The sequence below is a fragment of the Trichinella spiralis genome, assembly GCF_000181795.1.
Source record: "Trichinella spiralis strain ISS 195 chromosome Unknown Scfld4, whole genome shotgun sequence".
NCBI lineage: Eukaryota > Metazoa > Nematoda > Enoplea > Trichinellida > Trichinellidae > Trichinella > Trichinella spiralis.
The window spans coordinates 11,692,604-11,708,741 of NW_003526943.1; the positions used below are offsets into that span (position 1 = coordinate 11,692,604).

The window sequence follows — 16,138 nt, forward strand, 5'->3', positions numbered from 1 at the left end:
AATTGCATTATTTGCTTGTTTGCAATTTTGAGCTTTCACGAAGAAAAACATTTCTTTCCAATCTTGCATGTTTTGTTGTGTGGGATAATTTTTTTTCCATCAAACGAATTTGCATTCTTTTTTGAAAATGAAGTTTGTGTATTATGGTTTTTTTTTGTTTCATTGTTGTTGTTGTTGCTGCTGCTTGTTGGAAGCAAGTGTGAGAAAATGGAAATGAATTCGCTTGCACTTGAGCAACATTTTTTGAATAGCATTTATTATTTATTAGCTTGCAAAGCAAAATGAAAAAATAATTTTTTTTTCATCGTTCATTCTGTTGAAAATTTTAATGTCGAAATTTTTTAATTTTTTTAGAACAAACGCTGAATATTATAATAACGTCGAGTCGCCTGTTTCATTTTTTGTTATCAACAAGCGGCTGAAGGTGCGTGTGTGTGTGTGTTTGTGTGTGGGTTGTTGGAATTAAAGCACGGAATGAATATCTATTACGCATCGACACACACGCGCAACTGTTTCTTTTGCTTATTTCATTTCTCTTTTCAGAATGGCTGCTATGAAAATGTGAACGCGCTTCTTGAAGACATCGTTCAACTTTGCTCCAACGCCAAAGCGACCAATTTGCAAAATTCATTTTTGTACAATGTCAGTGAGCGGGTTTTATTTTATTATTATTATTTAAATTCTATTTCAATAATTCTCTTCTCCTTTTCTAATTATTAATTAGTATGAATCTCATTTGTCGATGATGAATAATGTGATAGAATTACGATTGTTGTATGCATATATATTGTCGTGTATAATTATTTCAGCGAGCTGTGAAACTGGAAGAACTTGCTTGCAGAAAAGTGCGTGAAATTAACAACATGCCTGGCACTTCTGAACCAGTTAAGTTCATAATGCATACATTGTTTGTATTTAATAATTTTTTGAAAAAAATGCATATATATGTATGTATGTATGTATTCGTTTGTTTAGTGCACATCAACTTCAGCTGGTAGGGCAGATTATTTAGAGGTGGATGATTCAGAAAGTGGATTTTCATCGGTCAATTCTCCGGCTGTTCAAATGGATACCACTTCTACTGATCTGGACGAATCTCAAGCAGTGTTTAAAGAAAAATTGTTAACTATTTTCAACGCTGTTGTCAATTATCGAGTAATTAAGAATAATAATAATAATAATAATTAATAATAATAATTATTATTATTATTAAATTTTTAAAAATATTGTTTTGTTGAACACAGGATGAAACGGGTCGTTTTGTTGCATCGGCGTTTATGGAAAAGCCGTCGAAAAAGCTTTATCCAGATTATTACAAGGTGATTCCTGAACCGATCGATTTGAACACAATTCGAAATGCGATCGAAGCGGACAAGGTATAAAAATTGCAAAATGCATTAAAAAACAAGCAAATATTATATTTTCCCCCATAATTTATTTCATACTTTGTTTATTTGTTTTTAGTATTCATCGTCGCAAGCTTTGGCTGCAGATTTTGAATTGCTCTTTGAAAATGCTCGTCATTACAACGAAGATTATTCAGTGATCTACACGGACGCGAATACGTTGAATCGAATTTTCCTGGCGACAATGAGTCGAGTCTGTCCAACGCCCATCTATTCAACTAAAGCTAATCATTTCATCAACAGGGGCAGGTATGTTGTTGTTGTTGCTAGTGATGAGCAAACATTTTTGATTTGTGTTTTTTTTTTCAAATTTTGTTTAATTTACACTTTTTTTTCAAAAATTTTATTCATCAGAAAATCATTTTCACGTGAAAGCACTTTGGGCGGCTGCTTGAGATTGCGAAGTGGAAGTGATGCTGCTAATACCATTACCACCACCACCACTGCTATTACTGCTCCTAGCGTTGCTGCTAGTATTGCTGCTGCTACTGCTAGTCCTGTACAGCGCTTTCAGAGAGCAGCAGCAGCTCGTGGCGTTGGCTTGTGCAACAACAATTTGGAGGTGAAATTGCAAACTCTGTTCAGAAGAGTCAGAGATTATGCCGACTGCAGGGGTCGGGTTCTTTCGACCATGTTCCAAAAATTGCCCCCAAAAAGTGTAAGCAAAAGAAAACGTTTTGAAACAAAAATTACCATCATGTATGCAAATTAATTTGGTCGATTTTCTATTTTCTCACCAGGACTATCCAGATTATTACGAAGTGATCAAGAAACCGATTGACTTGCAAAAAATTCAATCCAGAATTATGCTTGGCCAGTATGAAAGATTGGACGCCTTGGTGGCTGATTTGGCTTTGGTTTTCGACAATGCTTGCAAATACAATGATCCTGAATCGCAAATTTATAAAGTTTATTCATATTTTCATTTGGTTTTGTTTCATATTCATAGTCATATTCATATTATTATTATTATCAGGATGCTGTGATGTTGCAAAGAGTGATGTTGCTTAAACAAGCTGAATTGCAAAGTGATGAAAAAACTCGCGGATCAGTCGATGTGCAAGTTGCTGTTCAAGAACTTTTGATGAATCTCTTCTTGGGCATGCAAACATACATTGTAAGCTGAAAGGCTTTTTTCAATCTCAAAGATGAAAAAGGAAATGACTGGTGCAGTAGTATTTTTGCATTTATGCAATGTATTTTTTAGGGTTCCCAGGGACGATGTGTTTTCGATTCTTTTTATCGAATGCAAGAAATCTTCGACGTGGATAAGTAAAGTTTTTTGTTGTTGTCATATTTATAAGCAAAAAGTTAATTAATTTTCCATTCCATTTTTTCAGAGAATCATTGACATTCGAAAGAATAAAAAGGAATTTAGAAAAAGTATTCTCCCACAAAATAATTATTATTTATTTCGCATGATAAAATAAGTTTTTTTATTATTTCAGAAGCGGTATCGTCGCATGGATCGTTTCCAGCAGGACATTTTTCATTTGTTTTCAGAGATTCGTCGCTACAAAGGCCCCGGTGACCAGGTTGTTGTTTGTAATTTGTCATTATTCCATATGCCGATATATTGATCGATTGATGGATTCATAATTTAATTATTTTTTTATTTTTTATTTGTCACATTTTTAGATGTGGAATGATGCGATCGAATTGCAGACATTTTTTATAAGAACTCGAGATCAGTTGGCTAAACGTGGTGAATGGTTTTACTCTCCAGCAATGGCGTTCAGTGAAAAAGATTTGCATCGAGAAGTTGAAGAAGATTGTAAAGCTTTCAAACTGAGAAGTGAAATAGAAGAGAAAAGAGATCACCTGAAAACTTTACTCAGTAAACATAAGGTAATTAATTATTTGACAATGGATTTAATTACTGTTGAAATGTATCGACAATTTTATTAAATTCATACGATCCAAGTTCATTTATTTCTTTCATTGGTAGCTGGGCGATGTCGATATGACAAAGCACGAATGGAATGGAGTGTGCTATTGTATAGGCGATTTTGCTTATGTGAAACCGATCGATACCAATTCTACACGCATGCATATAATGCAAATACACCGTCTTTGGAAAGACTCTGGCACCAATGAGATGATGGTATTTGGACGATGGTTATACCAACCTTGGGAAACTTATCATTTGCTGAGTCGAACATTTTTGCAAAACGTACAACAAACAATTGGAAATTTTGAAAAAATAAATATTTTTTTCCCAATAATTTGCGATTATTATTTTTATTTTTAGGAAGTATTTTTGAGTGAAAAGTTCGATCACATCGACGCGAAACGTCTTTCTGGCAAATGCTGTGTATTATTTATTAAAAAATATTTGCAGTATCGAGTTTTGGTATGCAAAACGATATTTTTTCTTTTTCTTTTGTTGCATATTTTTTTTCTATTTCTATTTTTAGAATTTCGACGAAAAAGATGTATATGTATGTGAATCTTTGTACATCAAACGTGGAAAACAGTTTCGCAAGTTGCTTGTAAGGGGGATATTTTAAAATTGAAATTGTGAATGAATTTGAAAAAAATGTTTATTTATTTATTTATTTATTTATTAAATTATTTAAATCTACTCAGACTTGGGATACTGATCTGCCTGGAGCAGAGTGGCTGCAGTTGGAAGAGAGGTCTGAACCGTTGGTACCTGTTAGAGTTCCGTCCATTTTTGCCCAAACCAACGAGCAACAGCAATCTTCTGCTGGAAATGTTTCATTCGAAGATTTGGATCATGATTGTTCTGTTTTACAAATGGAACGAGTGGTAAATAAATAATATTACTGTATTATTAATTGAGAATAGGATTTGTGGTATTTTTTTTCTTACTCTTACTCTTCTATCAAGGAGGTAATTGCGCCAAACAACAATTCCAATCAAACTGGTGAAGTGGATTTTGAACAGCTTTACGCGCAGGAGGGTATTTGGCTGAAGCTCGGAGACAGTGTTTACGTGCGCAATTCGGATGGTGATTCGAAAATTGTATTCGTTGAACGACTCTGGAAAGCCGGGAACAAGTTATTTATTAAAATGGAAAACAAAATATGTAAAATGATAATTTTTTTGTTGTTGTCATGTCTTTTAGCCAAGCTTTCTTGTCTGGTGTTACTTTTGTCGATCCGAGTCGTGTGGAACACGAACCAACTCGTCTGTTTTATCGAAATGAACTGTTCGCCCTGGACAACAGCCAGTCGTATCCAGTATCCAGTGTTTATGGTCTCTGTGCAGTTTTGTCTTACAAAGATTATTGCGCATGTAAATTTATTTTGCTGTTCACTGTTGTGAATGATGTAGATTTGACTTTTCGCGTTTCTCTTCTCTTTCAGTTCGACCCACTGAACTGACTGAAGAGCAGATCTATTTGTGCGATTTGAGGGTCGTCTTGGGCCAGCAGTCGAAATTAATTATTCCCGAGAGTCATGAAAAGAAATTCCGATTTAAGGTAATTTTTTTTAGCTTTTGTTTCTTCTCTCTATCCTGGCTGCGAATGGTGTTATTATTTTTTGTTTCAGGCATTCCGTTTAAGCGCTGATGTACTCGAAGATGAAATATTGTTCTTCAAGAAGACCGTCTTGCCAGAAAAAGTACAATTTATTCATTTTTATTAAAATTTTTGGAAAAATATGTTCAAGTGTAAAGTACTAATCGTCATAATAATAACAGTAGAACTTCAAAATGTCAAACAAGAATAAAATTTGATCACTTTTGTTTGATTGAGCATGTCTAGATTAAGCCTCACGTTGTGTACAATGTAGGCTGATAGGCAAAAGTGAAGAAAGAAGTTGTTTGTTTTGTTCAGGCTCTTCTGTTGGAGTAATTTTATTTGATTTTACAACTAACTGATTAGCTGAAATCAAAGCAAAAAAAAACAAATTCTACTATTTCTGCATTATTATTTATTATTTATTGTTCAGGTTGCATCACCATATTTGATGAAAAGAGAACTGGCGATGAATATGGACGATTACGTTGCCGACAGTCCCGACCAAGACTCATCTGATCAATTCATGTTCCACGTATTTGGATGAAGAAATTTTAATTTTTCGTTGTTTATTCTTTTGCTGTTGTTGCAGGATATACAGTCGACACCGAAATTAACTTCGAGATCGAAGAGCGGTTATATACTTTTTTCGGCCGTGGCCAGGAAGCGAATTATGGCCGAAAATCCGGACTGTTCATTCGGATCGATAAGCAAAATTGTCGGTGCTGAGGTAGGTGATTTGATTTGATTTGATTTGAATTTGAATTTTATTGCAATTTTCCATTCATTATGCAAATGTGGATGTGTTTTTTAAATATTTTGTTTTTTTTGCTGTATAGTGGAAAAAGTTGTCAAAAAGTGAAAAAAAACGTTACGAAGAAGAAGCTCAGCGTATTGCTGAAGAGCGTGAAAAAGCGGATGCAGACGTTGGTGGTCGTTTTCATCTTCTGCCTGGTCAGATTCGTGTTTATTGTTGTCGTTGGAAAGATTGTGATTATCAATTTGAAAACGCAGAACAGTTGAACGAACACGTCACTAACGTTCACACTGCTCAAATAGGTAACAACAACAGCAACAACTGTTGGCATTTTTATGCATTTTGCCGCCAAAAAATTTATGATAATTTATTTGTTCAGTAGAAACGGGCGACAATCAGTACGTCTGCTTGTGGCATACTTGTACAAAATACAGAAAAGATGGAAAGTAAATATGTTGATGTTGTTTACATTTTGCGTATATCATATTTTATTAAAATTTTACAATTAGACCTTTCCCTTCTATGCCGCGGTTACATCGTCACATCCGAGAAAAGCACGTACCAGCGTCGGCCAAATGCATCTACGCTCAAAATAGAAGCCGGTTCGATTTTGAATATTTCGTCTTTGCTTTTTGACTTTTCGAACAGTTTTTTTTAAATGAATGATAATTGAATTTAGCAATTACATGCCACTGGCAGTGGTCGATTCTCCTAGAGCGTGTGATAACTTTTCACCGTCAACCCAGCCGACCGTGGCACCTCAAATAGCGCAGTCAATTTTGGCCGCTCAGCTATTGTCACAGCCTGTCGCCCAAACAACGCAGGGTGGTGTTTATCCATATCCAACTACTCCTTTACAATCAGTGCACTATTCGCACAATGTTGAAGCTTCTACTCATGCCATTCATCCAGGTTTACTCTCTTTTTACACCCTTTGTAGTCTGCTATATATACGTATTGAACGTATAAATGTATAAATTTTTTAAACTGTTATTCTTTCAGAAAATAGTCGCTTAATATATGAAAATCAAAATATGCCGCTGTATGCTGCATTGCCACAAAATTCAGCAGCCAGAATTCCCGCAGAAGTTGCAAATCTACATTCAAACATAGAGGGTGCGCATTTTTTTTGTTTATTAAAAAATTTGTTATTATTATTATTATTATTGTTGTTGTTGTTGTTGTTGTTGTTTTTGTTTTCAGCTAACGTTGTTGCTGAAACAAATCAACCATTGTATGGAATTCAAGAAGGATCTGTTATTGTTCAACCAGGGCAGCAACAAATGATGGACCGTTTTGGTGCTCCAGTCCAACAAGCTCCATCATCATCATCAGTTGCAGCTGAAGAATCTTTGTTGCCCGTATTTGTTGCGATTCCAAAAAAACCGAATCCTATCAGCTCGGATGCCGCAGTTTATTTGAGGTATCGAATTGAAAAACAAAAATTTATTTTCACTAACCAATTAATAAATTAAATTATTATTCAGTGCAATCGAAGGAATATTAAGTGGTGCATCATCTCGATCTGGCAATGTTGTACACGTAGGAAAGTATTTCAGTAAAATTCCACAAACCGATGAAGAATTGATTCAAGGATATCTGCGAATGCAAAGACGTCTGTTCTTGGAAGGCCAAGAAACAAGAGGGATGCAGTGAATGGAAAATGCTCAGTACGCATCTTTTATTCTATTCTTCCCTCCCTTTTTTAAACATTAATTATTAGACCTCTTTTTGTTGGTGCTGATTTGTTTTATCGTCCGTTTGCGATTGTAAGCCAATTGTTTCAATTCAGTTGTAGATTATTTTTATCCGCATCTATTTTAAAACCTTATGATTATTAATAATTGTTTTATGGAAAAAATGTTTTACCAATTTATTTTATTGTTTGTTTAATGTGTTTATCGAATAGTGGTGGAGCTATTTACGCGCATTTGTTTGTAAAATACTTTCATATGCACTAATACCCCGCTTAACGCTCATGACACGTTCCTGGAGAAGAACGACGCTGAGCGAAGTAGCGTTAAGCAGCGTCTTTATAGCACGTGTTTATAAGTACGTCGGTTCTAATGAAAATCAGAATATGTACAACAAAACATGTTCGAAATTTTAATAAAATGTTTACATATTCTGTTCATCATAATTATGGTTGTTATGCAGGATCGGCTTGTGCTATTTCAAGCCTGGGTTTCTCGGTAATGAAAGCAAGCATCAGGAAGAGTTAATTAATTGTCTTTTATTTATTTTTCTCTCACGAATAATAATAATTTCTGTATAGCAGTAAATCATTCCAAAATTACCCCGCATTGCCTTGGAGCACAGTTCATAATCTGAATTGAAATGGTTCTGCGAAATGGTCCATGTCCACGATTTCTTTAATATTGTTGATTCTGTTGTTAGAATTCTCACCGGTGAATCCTATTCTGAATCGACAACGTGCATAGCTGTGATAATTCTTTTAGCTCATCTCGCTTTGTGTGTGACTCGAATAATTTCTGAACATCTTGCTCAGAAAATTATTGTGCTGCCTTGTCATCCGAACTGTGTATCTTATAAAGATTAGCTCGCCTTTTAAATCTATCAGTCCAATCAGCTCTGATAGTTAGTAAATTTTCACATTCATCTTCACTTTTTTATTTAATATGATAAAAGAAGATGCTTTTTTTCCTTTTTCATAATTAGAATCAGGCTTACAGGCATGCACTGTTGCGTTTAATCAGCTACTCAAGCACTTAGCCTTCTATCCTTTTCTTCAAATAAATGGATTCTTGAACGAGTTACTTTTTTTTGTTGTTGAAAAATTTCAGGTCTTCGATGCTGAAGATTTTATCTGATTTGCATTTTTCTTATAATACTGCTTTTTTGTGGGCTTTGCTAAATTAAGAGAATTACCACGTCGACTTGACGCTCATCAGCTTCCAATTGTAGTTTTATATTCAGAGAAATTGTTTTGTTTTGCATTTTTGAATTATCATTATTTGCACACTTTTCTCCTGAAATAATGAACAGAACGCACTAAAAATATATACAAGCTATCACAATTACAGAAGCTAATAATAATAATAATAATAATAATAACAAGTAAGTAATAAAACGCTCACAACAACACTTATTACTTAACATTGTTGTGTAAATAAATAAATTGTTAATAAGTACAGAAAATATTACCACGTACGAAAAGCATTAAAATGTTGTTTGAAAATAAAAAGCATAATTTTCAGCTTGAATATCCTTTTTTTTTACAAATTTGTTGTATTAGTATTAAAAAGAGATAAATTTATATGATAATTTAATCTATTAATAATAATAATATATATATATATATATATATATACTGGAGAGGACCACATCCGTGACACTTCGAATAAAAAAAATTTCAGTGAGTAAAAATGTCGTTGTATGTTTACTTGTTTTTGATTCTGGAATTTTCAAATTAAATTATTTCAGCTGATAATAACTTTTATTGCAGTTTGCAGATAACACGCGTTATAAATCGCTAGGTAATTTTTAGATAAAGAAAAGCCGCTACCTAATTATGCAGTTGTATATTAATTTTAGTTGACGATTATTTAATAATAATTAGGAAGACATCTATTGCTTATTTGATGAATGTTCACTTCAAGTTGACGTGATTATTTAAAAGAAGTTATTAATAGTATTTTAATCATCGAACAGTATTCGCAGCGTTGAATTTGTCTTCAAGTTTTGACCATATTTATTTTTCATTTCAAACATGATTTATTAATAGAATAAATGTATAATCAAAAATAAAATTAATCCATAAGCAATCGTTGAATCGTTGTGCAATTTGTTTTTCCTCATCAACTGTTCCACGTGTTTTTAAATGGAATGTGTTCTGCATATTTTAAAAATAAAAGCCATTTTAATAATAGCAAGAGTTGTTGTAAGTGGCAGAACAACATGTAAGTTTAAATAGTAAAGTAAACTATGTACAGTGTAATGATGAAAATTGAGCAAAATTTAAAAAAAATAGTTTATAAAAAAATTACGGAAGGAATTAATTTGTCTATAAGAGAAAAAATCATTTTCCCATTTATATTTTAATTAATGTAGATTTACCTTGCGGAATAGCCACAGTAGAAGCGAGAAATGCATTTGTATCTGTTGGACATCCTCCAAAATATACCAATGCTATGGCAATGCCGAATTCAATGCCTTGGAATGTTATGGTCGAATCCAACGGAGAACGCTGTGGAGGTGTACTTTTCCGTCTAAGCCAATATTCGAACAGCAGCGACCTTGTTCTTTCATCATCCCAGTGTTTTTGGAAAAAGGAAGGGTGATGAAAATCATAATTTGTTTGCTTTTTTTAAAATTATTCTTTTTAACTATTGCCATTTTTCTCGTTAAGTGTTTTTGATCATACTAATGCAACGATTGTATTGGGTTTTTTCAAATATCCGCCCGTTGATGATGCTGTCACTGTTAGGGTGAAATCGGTTACAGCAACACCGTTTGACATTTTGAAAAAAGATATTGCACTTGTAACACTTGAATCTGAAGTTGTATTCACCGACAAAGTGCGACCAATTTGCCTTCCAAACTCGGATGCAGAAATTCCCGTTTCAGAGGTACTGCATTTGACCGGTTGGAAAATGGGCACGGGTAAATAAAAATTTCACTACACAAAAGATGTTTTTGATGCTTTGAAAAGCTGCAAATTGTGAAAGACAATTTTTATTTCCAGAAAAACCAAGAGTTTCACATATGATGCACTTAGAAGTGCACATCATGCCAACTTCTTTGTGTGAATTATTATTTCCTAATTATTCAAGTTTTGATCACATTTGCGGTGAATATGTGGATCGTTTTATGTGCAACGGCACTCTACTAGTAAATCTTTTCATTTATTTCATTTATTCATTTTATTAGCAATTATTTCATTAATTAAAATTACTTTTAGATAGATTTTGGAAGTCCACTGATTAAAAAATACGGTGATAAGATGTTTATAATTGGAATGTACAACGGTGAATTGCGACCTAAGGGCAGTAATGAAAGAATGTTATATTTCAGCAGGATTTCCACCAGCATCGATTGGATAATCCGTTCATATTATCCATCTCAGTAGCATAATTTTGTAAAATTAAAAACAGAAATTCTATTTGACTGATATTCTTAGGTGCAGAGAAATTGAGGAAAATGCTTTCGAAATGCTGAATTGCAAGTGATTTTATAATTCAACAAAATAAACTAATGAACTCTTGTGATGCATAAAAAAATACAGCATGAAGTGATCCATAAAAAGGTTAAAACAAAACATTGACACATTGCTTCATTCCACAGATTGGCATGAAAATACAACTTTAACAGGCTTCACCAAAAAAGCATCATTCAAAGTTCTCAGTTCCTTTCCTAAAAATTTTTTTTGACAGCCATACATACGCTTTCATAAAAATATGCAAAAATTTGTCAAATAAAAATAAGAAATTATGAATTGTAACAATTCTTCACGTTAACACATTCCATCTCTTGCCGTTGTAATTCTTGATGTTAAATTTGTACTTGCTCATATTTTGTTAGTTTAAATTAATGGTCTTTGTTTCACTAAGTTTGGAAATGAATTTTGAAGCAGATCTTTCAGAATAATATTTCCGTATAACTTTAATAAATTATTTGAAATCAACATTAAAATAGCATATTTTATTATTCAACAACGAGCATAAAACAAAGAATGTGTACAATATGTACAATAAATCATTGCAAGATATTATACAATATCATAAGTGTAATGCATAATGCGCATTAAAAATGCAATTAATGAATATACAGCACAGTACAAAATAAGAAATATATTTGAAATTAATGTGAAGTCATCACTTAAATGTTATCTGGTTTAACATTTCAATAAATGTCAGGGTTTCTGCTTGTTCGTGAAATCTGCTTTGATCAGACAAAAAAAAAGTTCACGTGATGTCTAAATAGTATTTACACTTTCAGTGCCTTGTCTCTCTGCTTTTTCTTTCTAAACTTCAGTGTCTTTCAGGTAAAGCCGTTTACATCACGTGCATTTGCATTTGTTTCTTTATTAATTGATGTAATTTTAGTTTTTCATTATTTCTAAATAAAAATTATTATTACGCAAGGGTAGAAGTAGTGAATAGATGAGTAAAGAAACAATAGCGCAAGTTAAAGATGCAAAAGAAATTTCAGCAAACTTATTGAAAAATGTAACAAGAGGAAAGCGTTGTAAATTTTATGCAAACAATTTTATCTGTTTAAACATTTTTTGTAGATGTATAAATTCATTTCCTAAAATATTTTGAGGTTTTTATATGTGTATATATCAATATGGAACATTAATATTATTATATGCGCAAGCTTTACGTTGATTGTATGTTCTATTTTGTAGATAAGGGTAAATATCACATCTGCACAGATGTAAATTTCTTAAAAAGTCTTTGTTTATAATTTTTCATTATATAATAACAATATAACAATGAATATAATGATAGTATCTTCGTTTTAAAAAAATCATCAGATTTTTGTACATAATTAATAATTTGGCTTAGTATCAGGAATTACACCTTTTCTGGCATGCGTGTCAATTAATAATAGTATTCAAATCAACAGCAATAAATAAAAGTGTTAAAATCAACAGCAGACATTTCATTTGCTCTAACTGAAATCACAAATCATACATCCAATGCCGCAACAGTTGTAAATTCATTTCTCAGTAAATACAGTAATAGAAATCAAAGCAACGTTCAATACATGCCTGAATTTGCTTATCACTAACAACTTTGCTTACCATGAACTCCATTAAAGTGATAAAAATTGTAAAAGGATATATTTTAACCGATGAAACAATATATATATTGCAACTATTAACAATACGAATTATTAGCTAATAAATTTCGAATTATCAGTTAATAAAATCTTGATTGAAAGGTGACAACATAAAAATCTACACAAAATCGAATTATGCTAACCACTTTGAGCCGATAAACAAATAAAATCAATAAAAATCTTAGAACAATAAGAGAAAGGAAGAAATTTCGCTAATTGAATTCCCTTTGATTTAAGCAAAACTATAGATGAAAATAAACAAAAATGAAAAATGATTCATTCTTATAAAAGCATTAATTATTAAACATCAAACGTTATGAATTAAGCACGCAAACCGCATAATATATAATGCCGCCATGCAAATTTTTAATCATCATTATAAATGTAACTTTTATACACATTTTCTCTAAAAAATTGTAAAGTATAACCTTTCTGTTAATGTGAGCATTTTCTTCAACTTTGTTTATTAATTTATGCATAAATAATTCATTGCTATGTAAATATTCCTTTCTGATTAAGTTTATATATAAAGAAGATGTCGAATGTATTAATTAACTTGTGCTCATGTAAAATTAAGTGGCACATAGCTTCAATAATCAGTAAACATTTAATGATAAATTTACATTTTGCAACTTTTAATAAGAATTTTTATGACCTCATGGTAAAAGAAGATTAAAAGAAGATTCTATTCTTGAAATTACGCTTCAGCAAAACTTGTGCAATGCAAATAATACAGTAGATTTTAGTTATGACGGAGCACAACTTCATGAATAGCACCTTACAATATTGTATTTTAATATCAAATTAATATGCACATTTATAGTTCAGGTATTTTAATAATATTCACTTATCTTCATTTTATTCTTATCTTTCTTTTTTCCTCTTCTTATCTTAAGGAATGAATTTTTCATATAATTATCAGTAGAAAATATTTATGAAAAAACTTTGTATAGTCTTGCAATCGTTTTGAATATAACTGTTTGCTGTTATCCATAAAACAAGTAGGCACGATAATCTACAGTTTTAGTTTCCAAATTTGAAAAAAATTAAAAAAGACAACGCTATTTCATCTTTTCACCATAATTGAACTTTGGTTTCATTTAATTGCAAGCATCAGTACCGGTGATAAGCTCATTAAATCTAGTAAATATTGTAGCATCATCGATGCACACCGCTAATGCAGGTTCTTTTCTTTGACTTTTCTGAAAAGTAATGATCAGTTATACTTTAAAAATTAAGAATTTACGAAAATACATTTACATGATATGGTTTGTCAATAGCACAGAAAATATTTCCAGGTTCCGTGACTGCCCATTGTGAAACGTCATTTTCAAGGGTGCTTGCATCACCGGATACCGATATGGGAGATGTGATTAATTTAATATTTCTTCCCAAAATTCTGCAATCACCTTTCAATTTAGTATCCCTGGTTGTCCATACTTTTAGATCTTTCTTCAATTTCCTCGAAAGAACTCTTTTGAACATCTCTAAAATTCAACTTTAATATCAGATCATCAGATCTATAATATTTTTTTCTCTTTTCTGCATTCGCACTCCTTCACAGGTTTTAAGGCATAAACTGCCTATTTATGTCAACTTTTCACTTTGGTAACTTTACTTGGATGAAAATACGGATGGAACACCAAAATGAGATTGAACGACAGTGTGATTAATTAAAGTTATTTGAAATTGCTTTTGATAAGAAGAATCATTCACATTACAATAGCCTTGCAAAATATTTTCCATATAGTATGTCTTACATCTTAATTTTTAACTTACACTAAATACATTATTTATGCAAATTATTGAGTAATGAAATCAAGTTTTTCTAATATATTTTCGAAAATTATTTTTTATTAGAAATCCTCACATTAAAGCTGAAAATCATACTGAATTAAAGCCAATTTAGATCTTTATAACTACTTTGTAGCAGTGAGCTTACAAATTATCGAAATGGTTCTTACCATATCCAGATTTTTCACCTTTACTAAAAATTGAAACTTTTATTCCTGGATTTCCAGTGGCTTTTATTTCCTTGCTTATCGTTAAAGGAGGAAAGACACTGGAATCACCGTTGAGCAAATTTTTCAAATTAGGCCTTGAATTAACTTCCGTTGCAGGAATGTCATGATGATATACTACAGGTCTTGCAATTCGTAATGCATGTGCTGAAAGTATTATTAATTAAAATATATTCATAACACTCACAATGACATTTGTGATAAACAAGTGGTTATTTTACATTTAAGCAGTTCTTTTTGAAAACAATTAACAATCAAATTTATAAACACACAGTTCCACCAATTTGAAACTTTGTTAATAATAATTTTATTTATTAACATTATAGAATGAAGTGTTTCATATAACTAATATGTGACAAATAACCTGTTTGTTTCTCAAAAGATAATTATTATATTTAAACATATTTTTAATGTGCTTCATATATTGCTCACCTATTACGTCCAGCTGCTCTTCTTTTATTGTAAAACAGACAAATAAATGTCCTTTTGCAATTTCTTCAGCAGGAAATGTATAAGCTTGCAATGCTTTTGGAAATCCTGGTACTGTGTGTATAATCCAAGCAGCAGAATCAGTAGGAGGATCAGGATGCATTATTAGAATACCTGTAACAGATTAGTGCAAATAATATTGTGTTGCATATTATTTATGTGCTTACCTTTGCTGTTTGAATTTGTTTGAACTCCTACCGCATTTGGTGGTTTATTATTGTAAGCTACAAATTTAGCACTTGGGTCAACTACTGCTACATGCTCAAGAGCTTTGCCAAAAGAATTTCCAGCAGAATTGCCAACTGGTGCTGGTGATTGTTGCCATGCTCCATTTGCTGCAGTTATAATTCTTCCATCATTCCGGCCTGCAGCTTTGTATAAAATGGCCCTGTAAAAATTCACTGTAAATGATATGCATTGAGTTTCAAATTCTCATGTTAGTAAATTGTATGCAGATGTTAATTACTTATATTAAAAGAACTAGAATAATGCATGAGTATAAATCAATAATTATATTATGGCATTTTATTATAGTTTTGCAAAAAAGTTAATATATTTTTTATATTCAGGGCGTTTTCTTTTAACTACTGTAAAGATGGTCATGTAATGCAATCATAAACAATGAATCAGACGATACCAATCAGTATCTGCACCTCCATCTTGCGTTCGGCATTTTGATGTAGCTGCTATTGGATTTGGAAAAATTAGCAAAAAAATTAACATGCACTTCGATTCTACAAAGCAGTTCATAATAGGCCAGAAAAAGCAGCTGCTGACGATCCCTGATACAGATAATTTACTGTGTATATGTTATGTTATGTAGGTCATTAGAATTTAGCATAACATATCTGTTAAACAAATGGTGACATACAGCTGTATAACCACCTCTAATAAACACGGTCTAATTAATGTAATACAGTAGAACTCTGATTATCTGATCAAACTGTTTTTGGTGGTCGTTCGGATAATCGAATTTTCAGATCATCAGACGTTTTGAATATTTTAAAATGTATGTAAATAATTGAAGCGTTTATAGCTGCTATCCTCAATCAGATACGGAATAGTAGACATTCTGCTTATTATGCGACGTTATTTGCCTTTTATTCGTTTATACTGCATGAAGCGTTTATTAATGTGGTAGATTGTATTTTTCAGCGCTACATTCAAAAAG

At 32.0% G+C, this 16,138-nt stretch overlaps 4 protein-coding genes across 4 annotated transcripts; 3 read left to right on the plus strand and 1 right to left on the minus strand.

Moving 5' to 3' along the window:
• The first annotated feature begins 127 nt into the window (after positions 1-127).
• Tsp_06610 (putative bromodomain protein) lies at positions 128-7,306 on the plus strand. The gene is made up of 32 exons (XM_003378612.1): positions 128-132; positions 355-424; positions 544-654; positions 810-884; positions 976-1,155; positions 1,245-1,376; positions 1,465-1,655; positions 1,761-2,025; positions 2,147-2,314; positions 2,383-2,523; positions 2,614-2,678; positions 2,747-2,789; positions 2,855-2,941; positions 3,045-3,254; positions 3,355-3,579; positions 3,658-3,720; positions 3,748-3,759; positions 3,824-3,898; positions 3,996-4,178; positions 4,260-4,429; positions 4,498-4,619; positions 4,739-4,854; positions 4,925-4,996; positions 5,327-5,428; positions 5,486-5,623; positions 5,733-5,952; positions 6,030-6,096; positions 6,160-6,252; positions 6,330-6,562; positions 6,653-6,766; positions 6,854-7,073; positions 7,138-7,306. Exons 1-32 carry the CDS (start codon positions 128-130, stop codon positions 7,304-7,306), a joined length of 4,137 nt encoding a protein of 1,378 aa, XP_003378660.1.
• Positions 7,307-7,628: 322 nt separating this feature from the next.
• Tsp_06609 (hypothetical protein) lies at positions 7,629-8,481 on the plus strand. The gene is made up of 4 exons (XM_003378613.1): positions 7,629-7,732; positions 7,808-7,867; positions 8,048-8,192; positions 8,455-8,481. Exons 1-4 carry the CDS (start codon positions 7,629-7,631, stop codon positions 8,479-8,481), a joined length of 336 nt encoding a protein of 111 aa, XP_003378661.1.
• Positions 8,482-9,491: 1,010 nt separating this feature from the next.
• Tsp_06608 (putative trypsin) lies at positions 9,492-10,739 on the plus strand. The gene is made up of 5 exons (XM_003378614.1): positions 9,492-9,570; positions 9,722-9,947; positions 10,020-10,273; positions 10,356-10,501; positions 10,572-10,739. Exons 1-5 carry the CDS (start codon positions 9,492-9,494, stop codon positions 10,737-10,739), a joined length of 873 nt encoding a protein of 290 aa, XP_003378662.1.
• Positions 10,740-13,557: 2,818 nt separating this feature from the next.
• Tsp_06607 (deoxyribonuclease II family protein) lies at positions 13,558-15,717 on the minus strand. Its single transcript, XM_003378615.1, has 6 exons — positions 15,605-15,717; positions 15,135-15,355; positions 14,911-15,081; positions 14,422-14,625; positions 13,718-13,944; positions 13,558-13,659 (listed from the first exon to the last, which is right to left on the minus strand). Exons 1-6 carry the CDS (start codon positions 15,715-15,717, stop codon positions 13,558-13,560), a joined length of 1,038 nt encoding a protein of 345 aa, XP_003378663.1.
• Between the last annotated feature and the right edge of the window lie 421 nt (positions 15,718-16,138).

What these genes read in the sequence shown, in the direction of transcription:
- Tsp_06610 (XM_003378612.1), top strand. An exon ending in TTATCAACAAGCGGCTGAAG is followed by an intron (nt 425 to 543) that starts GTGCGTGTGTGT and finishes TTCTCTTTTCAG; the next exon opens with AATGGCTGCTATGAAAATGT. An exon ending in CTTTACTCAGTAAACATAAG is followed by an intron (nt 3,255 to 3,354) that starts GTAATTAATTAT and finishes TTTCATTGGTAG; the next exon opens with CTGGGCGATGTCGATATGAC.
- Tsp_06609 (XM_003378613.1), top strand. Translation starts at nt 7,629, where the DNA reads ATGACACGTTCCTGGAGAAGAACGACGCTGAGCGAAGTAGCGTTAAGC. An exon ending in GAAAGCAAGCATCAGGAAGA is followed by an intron (nt 7,868 to 8,047) that starts GTTAATTAATTG and finishes TTCTGTTGTTAG; the next exon opens with AATTCTCACCGGTGAATCCT. An exon ending in TGCCTTGTCATCCGAACTGT is followed by an intron (nt 8,193 to 8,454) that starts GTATCTTATAAA and finishes GAAAAATTTCAG; the next exon opens with GTCTTCGATGCTGAAGATTT.
- Tsp_06608 (XM_003378614.1), top strand. Translation starts at nt 9,492, where the DNA reads ATGGAATGTGTTCTGCATATTTTAAAAATAAAAGCCATTTTAATAATA. An exon ending in TGTTTTTGGAAAAAGGAAGG is followed by an intron (nt 9,948 to 10,019) that starts GTGATGAAAATC and finishes TTTCTCGTTAAG; the next exon opens with TGTTTTTGATCATACTAATG. An exon ending in CGGTTGGAAAATGGGCACGG is followed by an intron (nt 10,274 to 10,355) that starts GTAAATAAAAAT and finishes TTTTATTTCCAG; the next exon opens with AAAAACCAAGAGTTTCACAT.
- Tsp_06607 (XM_003378615.1), bottom strand. Translation starts at nt 15,717, where the DNA reads ATGAACTGCTTTGTAGAATCGAAGTGCATGTTAATTTTTTTGCTAATT. An exon ending in AGGTGAAAAATCTGGATATG is followed by an intron (nt 13,945 to 14,421) that starts GTAAGAACCATT and finishes GTTGAATTTTAG; the next exon opens with AGATGTTCAAAAGAGTTCTT. An exon ending in CTATTGACAAACCATATCAT is followed by an intron (nt 13,660 to 13,717) that starts GTAAATGTATTT and finishes ATTACTTTTCAG; the next exon opens with AAAAGTCAAAGAAAAGAACC.